This window comes from Pelodiscus sinensis, chromosome 14 (assembly GCF_049634645.1).
Source record: "Pelodiscus sinensis isolate JC-2024 chromosome 14, ASM4963464v1, whole genome shotgun sequence".
NCBI classification, from domain to species: domain Eukaryota; kingdom Metazoa; phylum Chordata; order Testudines; family Trionychidae; genus Pelodiscus; species Pelodiscus sinensis.
The window spans coordinates 37,425,283-37,437,563 of record NC_134724.1 but is presented as its reverse complement, the minus strand read 5'-3'; the positions used below and the strand labels follow the sequence as shown (position 1 = coordinate 37,437,563).

Below are 12,281 nucleotides of genomic sequence, written 5' to 3'. Positions count from 1 at the left end.
AGAGCAGAGCGAGCAGCACGCACATGAAAGATGTACCGCCCCGGCAGGGCCCTCTGGGGGCTGCTGCAGCACAGGGAGTAATGCTAATCCAGAGGCCACTCTCGGAGAGCATGAGAGGATGCTGAACTTCCCAGGGCTCGAGTGGCAAACCCCCATAGTCCCCGGGGGCGGAGACCCACGTTTTCAAATGTGGCCACTGTGTGTGGGCGTCCAAGTGGAGACTGAGGCCTGCGGGTGCCCTGCTGCTTTCACGCAGAGTTTGGGGCTTCGGCACGACCGAAGATCAGACCTGTGGCATCCCCAAATCAGGCACCTGAACATGGAGGCCTTCGGCCTCGGTGATCACCCTGGAAATTGCTGGCCTGAATTGGTGGCTGCCTGGCCTGCAGCAGCCAGCTCTGTGCCAGCTACCAGGCGGTTCCCCATTTTAGCCCCTGCCGGTTCGTTGCCAGCAGGCGGCTGCTCTCCCAGGGCTGGGTCCTGAGCAGGTGAGCTGGGCCTGCCTGGGTTGGGATCCAACCTCAGGAGCGTGGCCCCTCCCCGATGGAGGCTACCCAGGTGAACTCTACCCCCAGCGCAGAAATCCCAGTGGGGCCAGGATTTCGCCCTCAGTGGGAATAAGTCAGCGCAGGCGCTACGCTGTGTGGCGTGGGGGACTGTGCCTGAGGGCTGAGGGTGTGGTTACGCCCAGCCAGCTGGAAGCCGGAGCCCTGGTCCTCCCTGGTGTTTAGGCACCAAACACCCATTGATTTCAGGAGACGTTAGGACCTGGGTGATTGTTGAGCGGTGAATTGGCCCCCCTCATGCAAGCAGCCGCTGCGGTGATCAGCGCATGGAAAGATTGTCTTGCTCTTCGGCTGGAGAGCAATGGTGCAGCCCAGGAGCCAGGGAAGAATGCGCTGTCCCAGTGCCCGCCTCCTCATCCGGGGTCAGCCTGAAGGCTCCTGAAGACCCTCAGGGCTACAGCCTGCAGGCCCCTCTTGGAAAATGGGGCAGCCCTTTCCGAGGTGCAAGGTGGCCCCAGGTGAACGCCACAGCCCGGAGTCACTTTAGCAGAGGAGCATTTTGGTTCCCTTAGGAAGAGGCAGGGTTGCTAACACCTGGTTGGAAACGCTAGGGAGTGCGGGTGGCCGAGTGTTCCCAGGGGCACGGCTTAATTAGGCCTGTTGGAAGCTGGCCAGGGCCACAGAGGCAGCACCTAACTCTTGCAGAGGGCCATGGGACCTGGTAATGATGCCGCTGTCAGCTTTGCTATTTCCTGCCAGGCTGCTGGGCGCTCACAAAGGCAGCACCTGCCTCTTGCAGGCCAGAAAGGATTTTACATGGGGAAATGTCACCCCTGGAAGTGTTCACTGTTGGAGCAGGGGCCCAGGGGGTGACGTGCCTGGACTCTGGACTACACACGGCCAGCACAGCGGGTGGCTTTCTGCCCCGGCTCCGGTACTTTGTCAAACACCCCGTGCAAAGAGGGGCTGATTCACCTTGGACGTGTTGGGCCCTAAATTGCTCTCGGGGGGTTACAGAACTTAACTTTTCAGGGAAGCACAGGTACCTTGGGTCAGGGGCAGTTATTGTCCATTACTCCAGACTCTGGCTGGGTCATGCTGTCACCTCAGGGAAAACATAGGTAGGGGGCTATGAAATGCCTCATATAATTTCTCCACAGCTCTGCTGTGGTAGACAGAGAGTCCTAGGAGCTAGTGCACTAGGTAAGGCTTCAGGAGTCCTGAGGGCTAGTCCCAGCTCTGCTGTGGGCTGGTTGAGTGCCCATAGGCCAGTCATACCCCTCTGTACTGGGCCTCAGTTTGCCCATCTGTAAAACAGGGATAATGGCCCTCCCTTCCTGTGTGGAGAGCTCTGAAATTGACTGATGAAAAGCTCTAGGCAAGCGCTGGGGATGGGGGTGGGTTTTGCCAGTTACCCAGATTAAGCCAGGGGGTTCTCCTGTAATATCCCCTAGGTCAGGTGTTTTCTGCAGGAGTCTTCTGGTTGTTTCCCCCTTGCGATAAGCCCAGGAGCGTTGCTTGCAACCCGCAGCGCTTGCCTAGTGCTTTTCACCGGTCCGTGTCAGAGCGCTCCACAGCAGGGCAGGGCCATTGTCCCCGTTTTACAGATGGACAAACTGAGGCCCAGAGCAGGGCGCACGAGTGGCCTGTGCTCACTCCCCCAGCCCGCAGCAGAGCGGGGACGGAGCCGGCCAGGCAGAGCCGGGCGCCGCGGGAAGCTGCCGCAGCCGCTGGGCACTTGACTGGGGCGCTCGGGCCCCGCCCCTCACCTGAGCCCGGGGAGGCGCTGCGGGGGCGGGGCCTGAGGCGGCCAATGGGCGAGCGCGGAGGAAGTTGTGCGCTCTGTGGGCGGGGCTCCCGGCAGCCAATAGGAGGCGGCGGGCGGGGCGTGAGCGGCCGGCGCTGGCTGGAGCGGAGCGGGGCGCGGGATGACGGCGCCGAGCCGGGGGGAGAGCGCGGGGCCGCCGCCGCCCAGGTAGCGGGACGGGGGCGCCCCAGCTTGGGAGAGGGGGGCGCTGGGTGGGGGTGCGGAGGGCCGGGCGGAGGGAGATGGGGGGCGCCGGGCCGGGTGGGGGCATGGGGGAGGCGCCAGGGGGACGGGCCGGATGGGGGGGCGGGAGAAGATGGGGGTCCGGGCTGGGTGGGGAGGTGGGGGTCCGGGCTGGGTGGGAGATGGGGGTGCGGGCCGGGTGGAGAGGCGGGGGGAGATGGGGGTCCGGGCCGGGTGGAGAGGCGGGGGGAGATGGGGGTCCGGGCTGGGTGGGGGCGGGGGGAGATGGGGGTGCGTGCGGGGGGGGCGGGGGGAGATGGGCGTTCGTGCGGGGGGGCGGGGGGAGATGGGGGTCCGGGCTGGGTGGGGGCGGGGGGAGATGGGGGTGCGTGCGGGGGGGCGGGGGGAGATGGGGGTCCGGGCTGGGTGGGAGATGGGGGTGCGGGGGGAGATGGGGGTGCGTGCGGGGGGGCGGGGGGAGATGGGGGTCCGGGCTGGGTGGGAGATGGGGGTGCGGGGGGAGATGGGGGGCAGGCCAGGGGGCAGCGTGCCTGGGCTGGGCGGTTGTGCTCCGCGGTGCTGGAGGGAAGTTGGCTCCTGTTGTACCGTCAGACCCTACTGGCCTGTGTCCGGGGCGGGCGGGACCGGCCCTTCCATTCGCGCTCCGTTAGCAGCGGGGTAGGGGATCTCAGTCCTGCCCTGGGATCTTGGTCCTGCCTGGGGCTGTCAGCCCAAGAGGCACCTGCCGGCTTTGCTTGCCGCGAGGGCCCCAGAGGTGCGAGGTGCCTGGGTGCAGCCCACCTAACGCAGGGGGACTCGGCTGTCCCTACCAGGGGCCTGCGGTGTGGGAGTTTGCTCCTGGCGTGGCAGAGTCTGAGCGTCCCCCATCCTCTAGGGCTGGGTCTCCAAGGCCGGTTGCTCTGTCCACAAGCCGGCGGCTAAGTCAGGATCTGGAGCTGTCACTGGAGGCAGAGCTGGCCCCGCTGTGTGGTGTTGCCATGTGGGGGTTACACCTGGCCGCTGATGGGCTGTTTGATTTGAGGCTGAGACTGCTGCCTGCGAGGACTTTCCCTTCCTTGCCTGCCTGCTGCTCTCTGTACACTTGCCCCTAAGTGCCCCGTTCTGCCACAGGTGAAGCAGCAGGAAGAGGCGTTTGTGCTAGTTGCGGGAGTGTCTCCATGCCTGACTGTCCACAGGGCATTTGCAGTTCCTCTGCGCAGGCAGCGTCTCTGGGCTGCTCTAGCTGGTTAATCCGGGCTCTTTGCAGCCGGACTAGAGCAAGCGGGTGCCTGCAGCTAGGGGTTTTGCAAATGCCTTGCGGTGGAGATTGCCAGCTGAGGACAGAGCGGTCTGTCTGGCTGAAGGCTAAACAAGGAGCTTTTCTGCTAGAGTAGCAGCCAGGGGTTGCTTGCTGAGGGTCTGGAGGCCCCGTGGAACCGGGCCCAGTGTCTCACGGCTGGTGCAAGTCACTAGGAACCATGGGTGGTGTTCTTGTCAACACCCCCTTTTGGGAGGGAGAGATGCCTGCTTCTCTGACCCGTCCTTCCTCACTGGCCCCTTCAGGTGGTGCATATTGCGCTGTCTAGTTAGCGAAGTGGTACCAAGGCAGCGGGGCCCTCAGGTCCTAGGCTCCGGTCAATCTGGGGTTTGGAGCTGGCCTGCTGACCCCTTCCTTAGAGTGGCAGTTCTCAGACTCAGGTGCACCGTGACCACCCGCTGTTGACAAAAAGGGCTGCAGGACCCGAGCCTGCCTGAGTCCCAGTGCTCTGGGCAGGGGCCAAGCTCAGCTGTTTCATCCCCAGGAGGGCGGGCCTGTAGCCGGGAGCTCGCCACGGGGGCTGAAGCCAGTCTAATGCCAGCCCTGAGGACCCTGCTGCAATGGTGTCACGACCCACAGTTGGAGAATTGCTGCCCTAGAGCCATTAGCTGCCTTCTCCAGGCTTGGTGACTCTAACAGGGGCAGGCGGGGGCACTGTGTGGGATCTTTGCACACAGGGACCCCTGGGGTTCCTGGGCAATTGCTCCTTTGCCCTTTGTTGCTTCAGGCTTGGTTTGGGGCACTTTAATCGTGAGGGCAACGTTTCCCGTAAGGGCAGGGTGGGAATTCACTTCCCTCTTGGTTCAGGGGGGCTCTGGGTACGCGGCAAGGCTGCTCTGCTTTGCCAGCTTGGGAGGCCAGGGTGATTTGAAAGGGAGTGCTGGTTACGACCCCTTGGGAGGGAGGAGAGTCCAGCCCCTCTGATGCTTGTGTTTGCAAGATTTCCCGCTGCTTCTATGCAGGTGCCCTCTTGAACAAGAAAGTGGGCCCGAAGCCCAGCCATGCCCTAGACAGGGCTGCAGAGCAGCTGGGTTTGGGCGCAGCCGGCTCTGTAAAACCAGAGAGCTGGAATGGGACGGAGGAGATTTCCCTCGCCATCGTTAACTGGGCAGGAGCAATTCCACACAGGCCTTGGTGCCAGCGCCGGGCTGCGTCGTACCGAGAGGAGTTGCTGGCTTGGAGGAGGAGGAGGGCGGCAGTTGCTGGAAGCTCCTGGTTATCTCCTTGCACAGTTGTCGCTTTGTGTGCTGCCGTTGGTCCTGGAGGGCAGTGCTGCGGAAGCCGCTCGCTGCTTCCCGGCGCGGAACGGGGCAGGACACGTCGGCAGATTAGTGGGCAGCGGTTCTCCTGCCGACTTCCAGGCTTTGTGCGTGCGACTGTTCCGGGGCAGGGCTTAGAAGCCCTGTGGTTTTGCTGAGTTTCAGGGGCCCCTTTCTATCGTGGAGCACGTGGTTTTACACTGGTAAAGCCGAGGGAGACGTCAGACTTTTATTTAGCAGCCACAGAAAGTTTTCCCTGCACGTTCTGTCTCCTCCCTTTTACTGCACCCAACAGGCAGCGGGGTCGTCCCCCTGCCCGTGCTTTCTCCAATATGCTAATGAAGTGCCCTACTGTGTCCTGCTGGGAAGCGGGAGTCGCTCTTTCCTGTAAAGCGAGGCCGGGCCTGCCTTTGAATTGCCGCACTACCAGGATCTGCACTGTTTGTTCTGCTTTATTACACTTCGTCCTTTGTAGGAGCATCCGACTAGCACCTACCTCCCCTGCATGTGTGCAGGTGAGTTCTTCCCGCAGGGTCCTGGCTTGCGAATGCTGGTTTGCCTCTGGGTGCAGGACTGTGGCGCAGGCCCTTAGAACGTGGCTAGCAGGGAGGGAGAGCCTGGCATGCCTGGGTTAGTCTGCCTCGTTGGCGTGTCCTTGCTCATGCTGCTTAGACGGCCACTGTGGCCGCAAGGACCGGGGCTGCCGCACGCAGCCTCCCAGCCAGCCAGCAGATGACAATGACTTTTGATTGCTACTGACCTTCTCGTGACTGGCCGGCCAGAACTGCCTGGCTCCACCAGTGCCTAAAACGGGGCCGCTGGATTCTTGTGACTAAGAGCCGAGCCCGCTGCTCCGTTGCTTTCTCAGAGAGCTAAGCAAGCAACGTTCTCCTCTTCCCGGGATCTTCCCTTCCTGACCGGGCGCCTCCGCGCGTGGCCTGGGCTGTCACTCCCTTGCCCAGCGCCAGTCTGCGGGGATGTCTCGCCGAGGTGGAAGCCTTCCCATCGGCGCCCTCCCATCCCCTCTCCCGGGAGACTGCAGCAGCAGTCTGGCTCTTGGAGCACGTGGTGGAGCTGAGCCAGTTGCATTTGGTTTCCTGTTTCAAGGCTGTTCTCTGGAGGCCAGGGACCCTACTGAAGTCCAGGGCGAGTTTCCATTTCCTGAGGCGAGGGATGTAAAATCCCGGTTAATTGGTTAAGCGTTAAACAGTACGTCTAAGGGGTTAACCGGGGAGAGAGGGAGCGGATGGGGGTCAGCAGGAGGGGCTTACAGTTAGCGGGTGAAGCATTGACATCCCTCCTGGGGACCAGATGGGACGGGGCCCTTTGCCAAAGGACCTGCTGTCAGAAGGGAGGTTGCTTTCCCGCCTCCAGGCCAGCATGCTCGGCTGTTTGGAAACGTGGACGCTGTATCCCAGTTGCAGACCTTCCGGGCGCTGCGCCTCCTGGGGGCCTGGTGCAGCTGAGCCCCGTGCAGCCTGGCCCTCGCTGGAGCACCGCCGGCTGTTCCAGGCAATGTGGGGGGTGCAAGATTGATTGACAGGTGCCCCGGTGTTGGGGCGTGGTTGGGTTTGGGCTGTGGTAGCCCCCTTGGGCTGGGCTTCTCGGGGGTGGTAGCTGGGACCTGTCTGAGCAGCATGGCTAGGCGGAGGGCCCAGGACAGCGCCGGCGTGAGAGGTGTGTGTGTGGGGGGGGGAGGGGGAGCTGGCGTACCAGTGACACGCTGAGCATGGAAGTTGTGACCTGTCCAATCAGATCTCCTTGGGGCAGTGGGGGAAGGGAGCCCCACGCGTGAGCCTTCCCCCAGGACTCGGCCCTTCGTGGTGGCCACAGGCAGCGTGGGGCGATTGTTCCGGCTTCACCACAGGCTGGGCTCATTCTCCTCGCCGCCCGGTCTGTGGGCCGAGCATTGCGGGCGCCACTTCCTCCTCCGAGCAGGAACCCTTCCCAGCCTGGCTGGCCCTCGGCCGCCTCTGGGCCACGCCTGGCTGCCCCCATTCTCTGGTCTCCTGGCGAGGCTCAGGCCTGCCAGCCCCCGGCGGGCCTAGAACATGGCACGTCTGTGGAAGGGGTCTGGTGCATGTCTTGCCTCCATTCCTGTGGGGCGTTGAGCAGTGGGGACTAGTATCCCCCGAAACCACCTTTGAGCCCTGCGCGTGAGTGTGTGTCCCTGTGGCCTCTCTCTGGGCTGGGTGAGCGTGCGGCTGGTGGGCCGAGCGTGCACCCCCTGCCGGCCGAGGCTGATAGATGCTGCCTGTCGTGTGCTGCGGGCGACCTTGGCGAGAAGCAGGTTGTGCTCGGCCTGCCCTAGGCTTGCTGTACGTGCTGGGTGCGCGCTGCCCGGCTGCAGCGCGGTTTTATGGCACGCCTCTCTAGTCGTAAGGAACTAACTGAAGCAACCTGGGAGCTGTTAGCAGTTCTCCTGGGGCACAGCAGAGCTCCCGGAAGACTGGAGAACAGCAAAACTAGGCCAACTTGCTAAAGACAGGCCCTGGCTTCGATTTCTGGCCAGGTACTGGAGCAGGTTAATTACAAAGAATCCGTCTGAGCCCTGGAGGGTAAATGGGTGCTGAGGGAGAGTGGCATGGATTTGTCAAGACACAATCGTGCCAATTCCAAACTGACTGAACTCCCTTCTCCGACAGGCGTACGGAGCTAGCGGGTAGCGGGGAAGCAGTAGCTGCGATACATCTTGAATGTTGGGTACGGCTTTTGAGGCAGGTCTGCATGATAGTGTCAGAAGCAAAGCAGGGAAAGGGGTGTGCTTGGATACAGTTTCTAGGGGGTGAATGCACAACTGGTTGGAAGACTGTTCCAAGTGTAGCTCTTAATGGTTCACTGCAGACTGGTAGGGGATGGCTAATAGGGGCCCGCAGGGTGGGTCAGTGTGTTCATGAATGACGCGCATAACAGAGTCGCTCAGGCTTATAAAAATCTGCAGAGGACACCAAGCTGGGAGGGGTTGCAAGCACTGTGGTGCACAGGGCTAGATTGCAAATGGTCTTGACAAATTGGAGAGCTGATCCAAAAGCAACAGGAGCCTGACGCGGGAGGGAAAATCAGACACGCCGTTACAAAGTGGGTTACAATGGGCTCGGCAGTGGGACCGCTGGGGTTAGTGGCTCGCGAGTGGAATGAGAGTCAGCAGTGTGGTTCGGGGGTGTTAATGGGAGTGTGGTATGCATGGCACAGGAGCGCCGGCGAGGCCCCGGCTGGAGCGCTGGGTCCGGTTCTGGGTCCCCAGTTCGGGAAGGATGGGGCAGAGTCCAGAGAGCAACGCAGCTGATAAAAGGTTAATACAACAGGGCGTGTGCAGGCTGGAGAAAAGAAGGCCGAGGGGGCCTGATAAGTCGGTGAGGGCTGCTGTGAAGAGGATGCATATCGGCCATCGTGGGCCCGTTGCAGGCAGGGCGGGGAGGGCTGAGCCGAAAGGGCAGCAGGGGAGAGTTAGCCCAGGGAACGGTCTCGCTGCGCAGGTGGGGACGCTCCGGAACATCCCCGTCGCGGGAGGCGTTCGGGACCGGGATGGACGCCCGCCAGGGCCGAGCTAACGTGTCACCCTGCCTCCGGCCAGCAGGCAGCGCTTGGCTTCTCGAGGTCTCCTCCACCCGGCGTTTCTGCGCTAGTGCTGCCTCTGGCACAGTTCCTGGGGTATTTCCTTCTGCCCTTCGGGCTGCCTGGCCCTCGAGCGCTTTGTGTTCTGGAGTCGTTTTACTGCCCGGCCCTTTGCACCCCGCCCCGGGGTCTTTGTCCGCTCTGGCTGATCCCAGCTGCGAATAGCAGCTCACAGCGACTCCCTCCCCGCACGTCTGCTGTGGGTGCAATCTGCTGCTACGAGAGGTGCCACCCAGTGGAGCGTGGGGGCAGGGAGGGCGGGTGGAAGATGGTCATTGGTCTGTCTGGCGTTGGGCTAAGACGGAGCTAGATCTCGGGTAATCGTTCTGCTCCGTGTTCCCACTGTGCTTGCAGAATTGCATCTTGATCTTTTGTACTGAGATAGCGCTGGGACGTGGCTGTTTGTTCCGCGGCTCCTGGTTTTCAGTTACCTGTGGGGACAATCTGGGCCCCAGGCGCTTCCCCCCTTGCTCCTGACATTGTGTCCCCGTTGTGGGAGATGCAGGGGCGGGGAGGCGGTAACGGTTAAATGCCAGTGAAGCCTTTGCGCAGCCGGGCGCTCACGCCGCGCTTGGCTGTCCCCACCTCGCTGGGCCTTTCGGCTCCCCTTGCCAATATTCGCCCATCGCTTCCGCGGTGAAACTGACATTTCCCAATGGAAACATGGAATCCTGCCAAGCCGCGGTAGCAGCGTGCCTGGCCTGGGACCGGGTGGGGCAGAGGACAGCGCTCTGCGGTAAGCGCCTCTGCTGAGGTGGCCACCGCTCCGTCCTGGGACGCTAGGAGCCCCCGTGGCAGTCGAGGGAGAAGCCGACTGACCCGCGTTGGCCGGGCGAGCGTCTCCAGGCAGAACTGGGTCCCCGGGTTCAGTGGCGGGGATGGGTGAACGACGCGCTCTGCCCTGGGGCTGCTGGCCTCTGCGTGGCCTGCGAGGGCCACACGTGGCCGGGCCCGAGCACCGCAGTGAACAGCTGGTGCCCTTCTAATCTGGATGATCTCCAGTTCCTGGGAGACGAGGGGCTTAGTGTAAGCCTCCTCGCGCCTTCCTCGGGGCTCTCCGCATCCGTGGCTCAGGGTTCAGCCGGGGCTGGGGGCTGACGGCGTCAGCTGCTGGGCTGTTTAATTCTCCAGCAGCAAAAGCCTTTCTGCAGTTCCTGTGTCCGCCCCGGGAGGGGGAGGGAATGGCCTTGATTGGACCAGCACCGCAGAGCTCAGGATATCACCCCCCCCGGGTCGTTCTCCATGTCCACTGAGCCCCCCTCCGCTGACCTGGCTTGTCCAAGCAGTGGCCAGCGACCTGCCCTTGGTCGTGAGCCTCCCCTCTTGGGGGGGAGGGGGTGCTTCTGCCCGGGCCGGGGAGCCGACGAGCCTTCGGAGCAAACGGCAGCACGTTGTGTCTCCGCGCCTCCTGCCCCGCTGAGGTGAAGCCCCATGTGCAGGGGCTTTCTCCTGCTGCCCCCATGTGAGTGGTGGGGAGCCGGGGTCCCCCGACGCTGGGTTTCTGGCAGCCGTGGTGTCCCCGGGCCTGAAGAGGCGGGACGGCTCCCCTTGCCGTGGCGGCGGGGCCAGCTGAGTCAGCGGTGTGCCGGCCTCCCCCCGGGGGGGCATGTGGGCAGGTGTGCTGGAGGTAGAGCAAGTCCCGGGTTGTGCTGGGGGGGGTGACGCCCGTCACTGGCCCTGCTGCCCAGGCCGCCGCCTGAGTCTCCTTCTGCACGTTGGGTGCGTGCGACCCGAGTCCGCCAGATCGACTCAAGCTGAGGGAGCTTCGGACAGGTTGGGGTCACAAGTGAGAGCCAGTCCCTGCCCCTGACGGGGAGGGGAAACTGAGGTCCTGTGCGCACCGGGGACTTGCCCAGTGCCAGCAGCAGGCCGGGCAGAGCTGCCATGCTGGTGAAATGGCAGGGGAGAAGTTGGCTTGGCGGCCGCTTGCTGCAACGTGGCAGCTGCTCCGTTAGACGCCTGTTTGCAGAGCGCCAGAGAAGGAAGCTGGAGCCCGTCTGGTCTCCTGAGGAGCGAGACGCGCCGGGTGTGCTCAGCCGCAGCCGGGGAGGCAGGCACCTGGAGCCGCTAGCTGCTTTTTGCAGGGGCTGAGTCCCTGCCCCGGGTGCCGGCTCGCTTAGATCCTGCTCCCTTGCTTGCCAGAGAGCTGCCAGGGGCCTCTCCCCTGGGTCCGTGCCGGCTGGCGGGGGCTGGCATCGCTGAACCCGAGTCGTGAAGAGGCAGGGGCCAGGCCCAGGGATGGTGTTTGGCCCAGAGGCCAGGGCCGCAGCTCCAGGGCAGGTTGCTGTGCTGGCAGCCTGGCAGTGGCAGCCCGGTCCCCAGGTGGCCGGGGCCGCAGGGGGTGTTTGGCTCCTGCGGAAATGCTGCCACCGGCGCCCTTCAGAGCCCTGCAACCCTGTCCCGACGGCCTCAGCGACTGGGCCGTTCAGCCGCGTCCCCGCAGTTCACTCTGGCTGCCCCTGGGCAGTGCTTGGGGGCGCCCCGCCGAGGCAGGAGTCTCCCACCCTTCCTGCCCCACAGTGGGCAGCACCCTGTAGGGGGCGGAGGCGCTTACTGCGAGGGGTCGGGGGGTCTCCCGCTTGGTTCCATCCCAGACTTGCTGGGCGTGTTGAACGCGTCACCCCCCGGCTGGGCATCGCGATTTCCTTCCCAGCGCATGGTGCAGGGCGATCTCCAAAGCCGAGAGTCCCCGGCCCGGCCTTCCTGCCCCATGGCAAAGCCGCTGGACGCTTGGGAGAGCCGGAGGTGGGGCCGAGGCCGCGGAACTTGGTGTTTGGCACCCGGGGGGCTAAGGGCCAGAAGCCGGGCCTGGCGGCCCCAACAGGGAAACTGGGGAGAGGGAAACGTATTCTTGCACGCCGCCCCGGCCTGAGGGAAGAGGGAGGCAAATCTGAGCCCGTTGGCTTGTGGGTTCCGGGCTGGCTCTTCTGGGGGGTGTGGCAATGGGGCTGCTGTCAGACCGGAGACTGGCTGTTCCCCACTGCTGGGGCCTGGCTGGGGCGGGTTTTACGGGCAGGTCCCGACCGGCTTTGGCTGCCCCGGGGCTCTGAGCTGGTTAACCCGGTGCTGTGCCTGGCCTGCCGGAGGGGCTGGGACACATCTGGCCGAGCGCCCTGGCGTGTTGCGCTGCTGGGTGCTCCGCCTGGGTCCGTGGTCCCTGCCTGGTGACCGGGTGTGACGTAGTGGGGGGGAACTTGCTGGTTTCTATGAGTCTGTGGTAACCTCCACTGGCTGCCGTGGGTACCGCTACCCAGAAGCACAGGCCATGAGTCATTATGCAAAGAATGTCTCAACCTGTCTGACGAGTCACCCCCCATGGAGAGGGACAAAGGAAGGTGGATGCTGCCCTGGCTGGGGGGCAGGGCTGGAGGAGAGTGAGTTAGTTTCTGTCTGGGAGCATGGAGGAGACAGCCTAGGGAAAGGGGCTGGAGTTTAGGGGCCCAGTCTCCCGCATCTCAAGGGGGCCTGAGGCATCCTAGCCCAGCTCTGGGACCATCTGTGCTGTGCTGTATCCTGGAGAGGCAATAAACTTCCTCTATTCCACCGGCTGGTGCAGTCTGTTTGTGCCATTTTGGGGTGCAGGAGACGGGGGA

At 63.6% G+C, this 12,281-nt stretch overlaps 1 protein-coding gene across 4 annotated transcripts in view; it reads left to right on the top strand.

The window, feature by feature from the left end:
• Positions 1 to 2,360: 2,360 nt before the first annotated feature.
• GRAMD2A (GRAM domain containing 2A) overlaps positions 2,361 to 12,281 on the top strand; it is a 45,221-nt gene continuing 35,300 nt past the window's right edge. For 3 of the 4 annotated variants that reach the window (XR_012895817.1, XM_075897535.1, XM_075897531.1), the window contains exon 1: positions 2,361 to 2,481. Coding sequence is in view for 2 of the 4 variants with exons in the window: in XM_075897535.1 (XP_075753650.1) it covers positions 2,435 to 2,481 (47 nt within the window). In the remaining 2 variants the exon portion in view is untranslated. Of the gene's footprint in view, positions 2,482 to 3,065; positions 5,589 to 12,281 lie in introns of those variants that run through there. The other variant, XM_075897533.1, reaches the window with a different exon arrangement.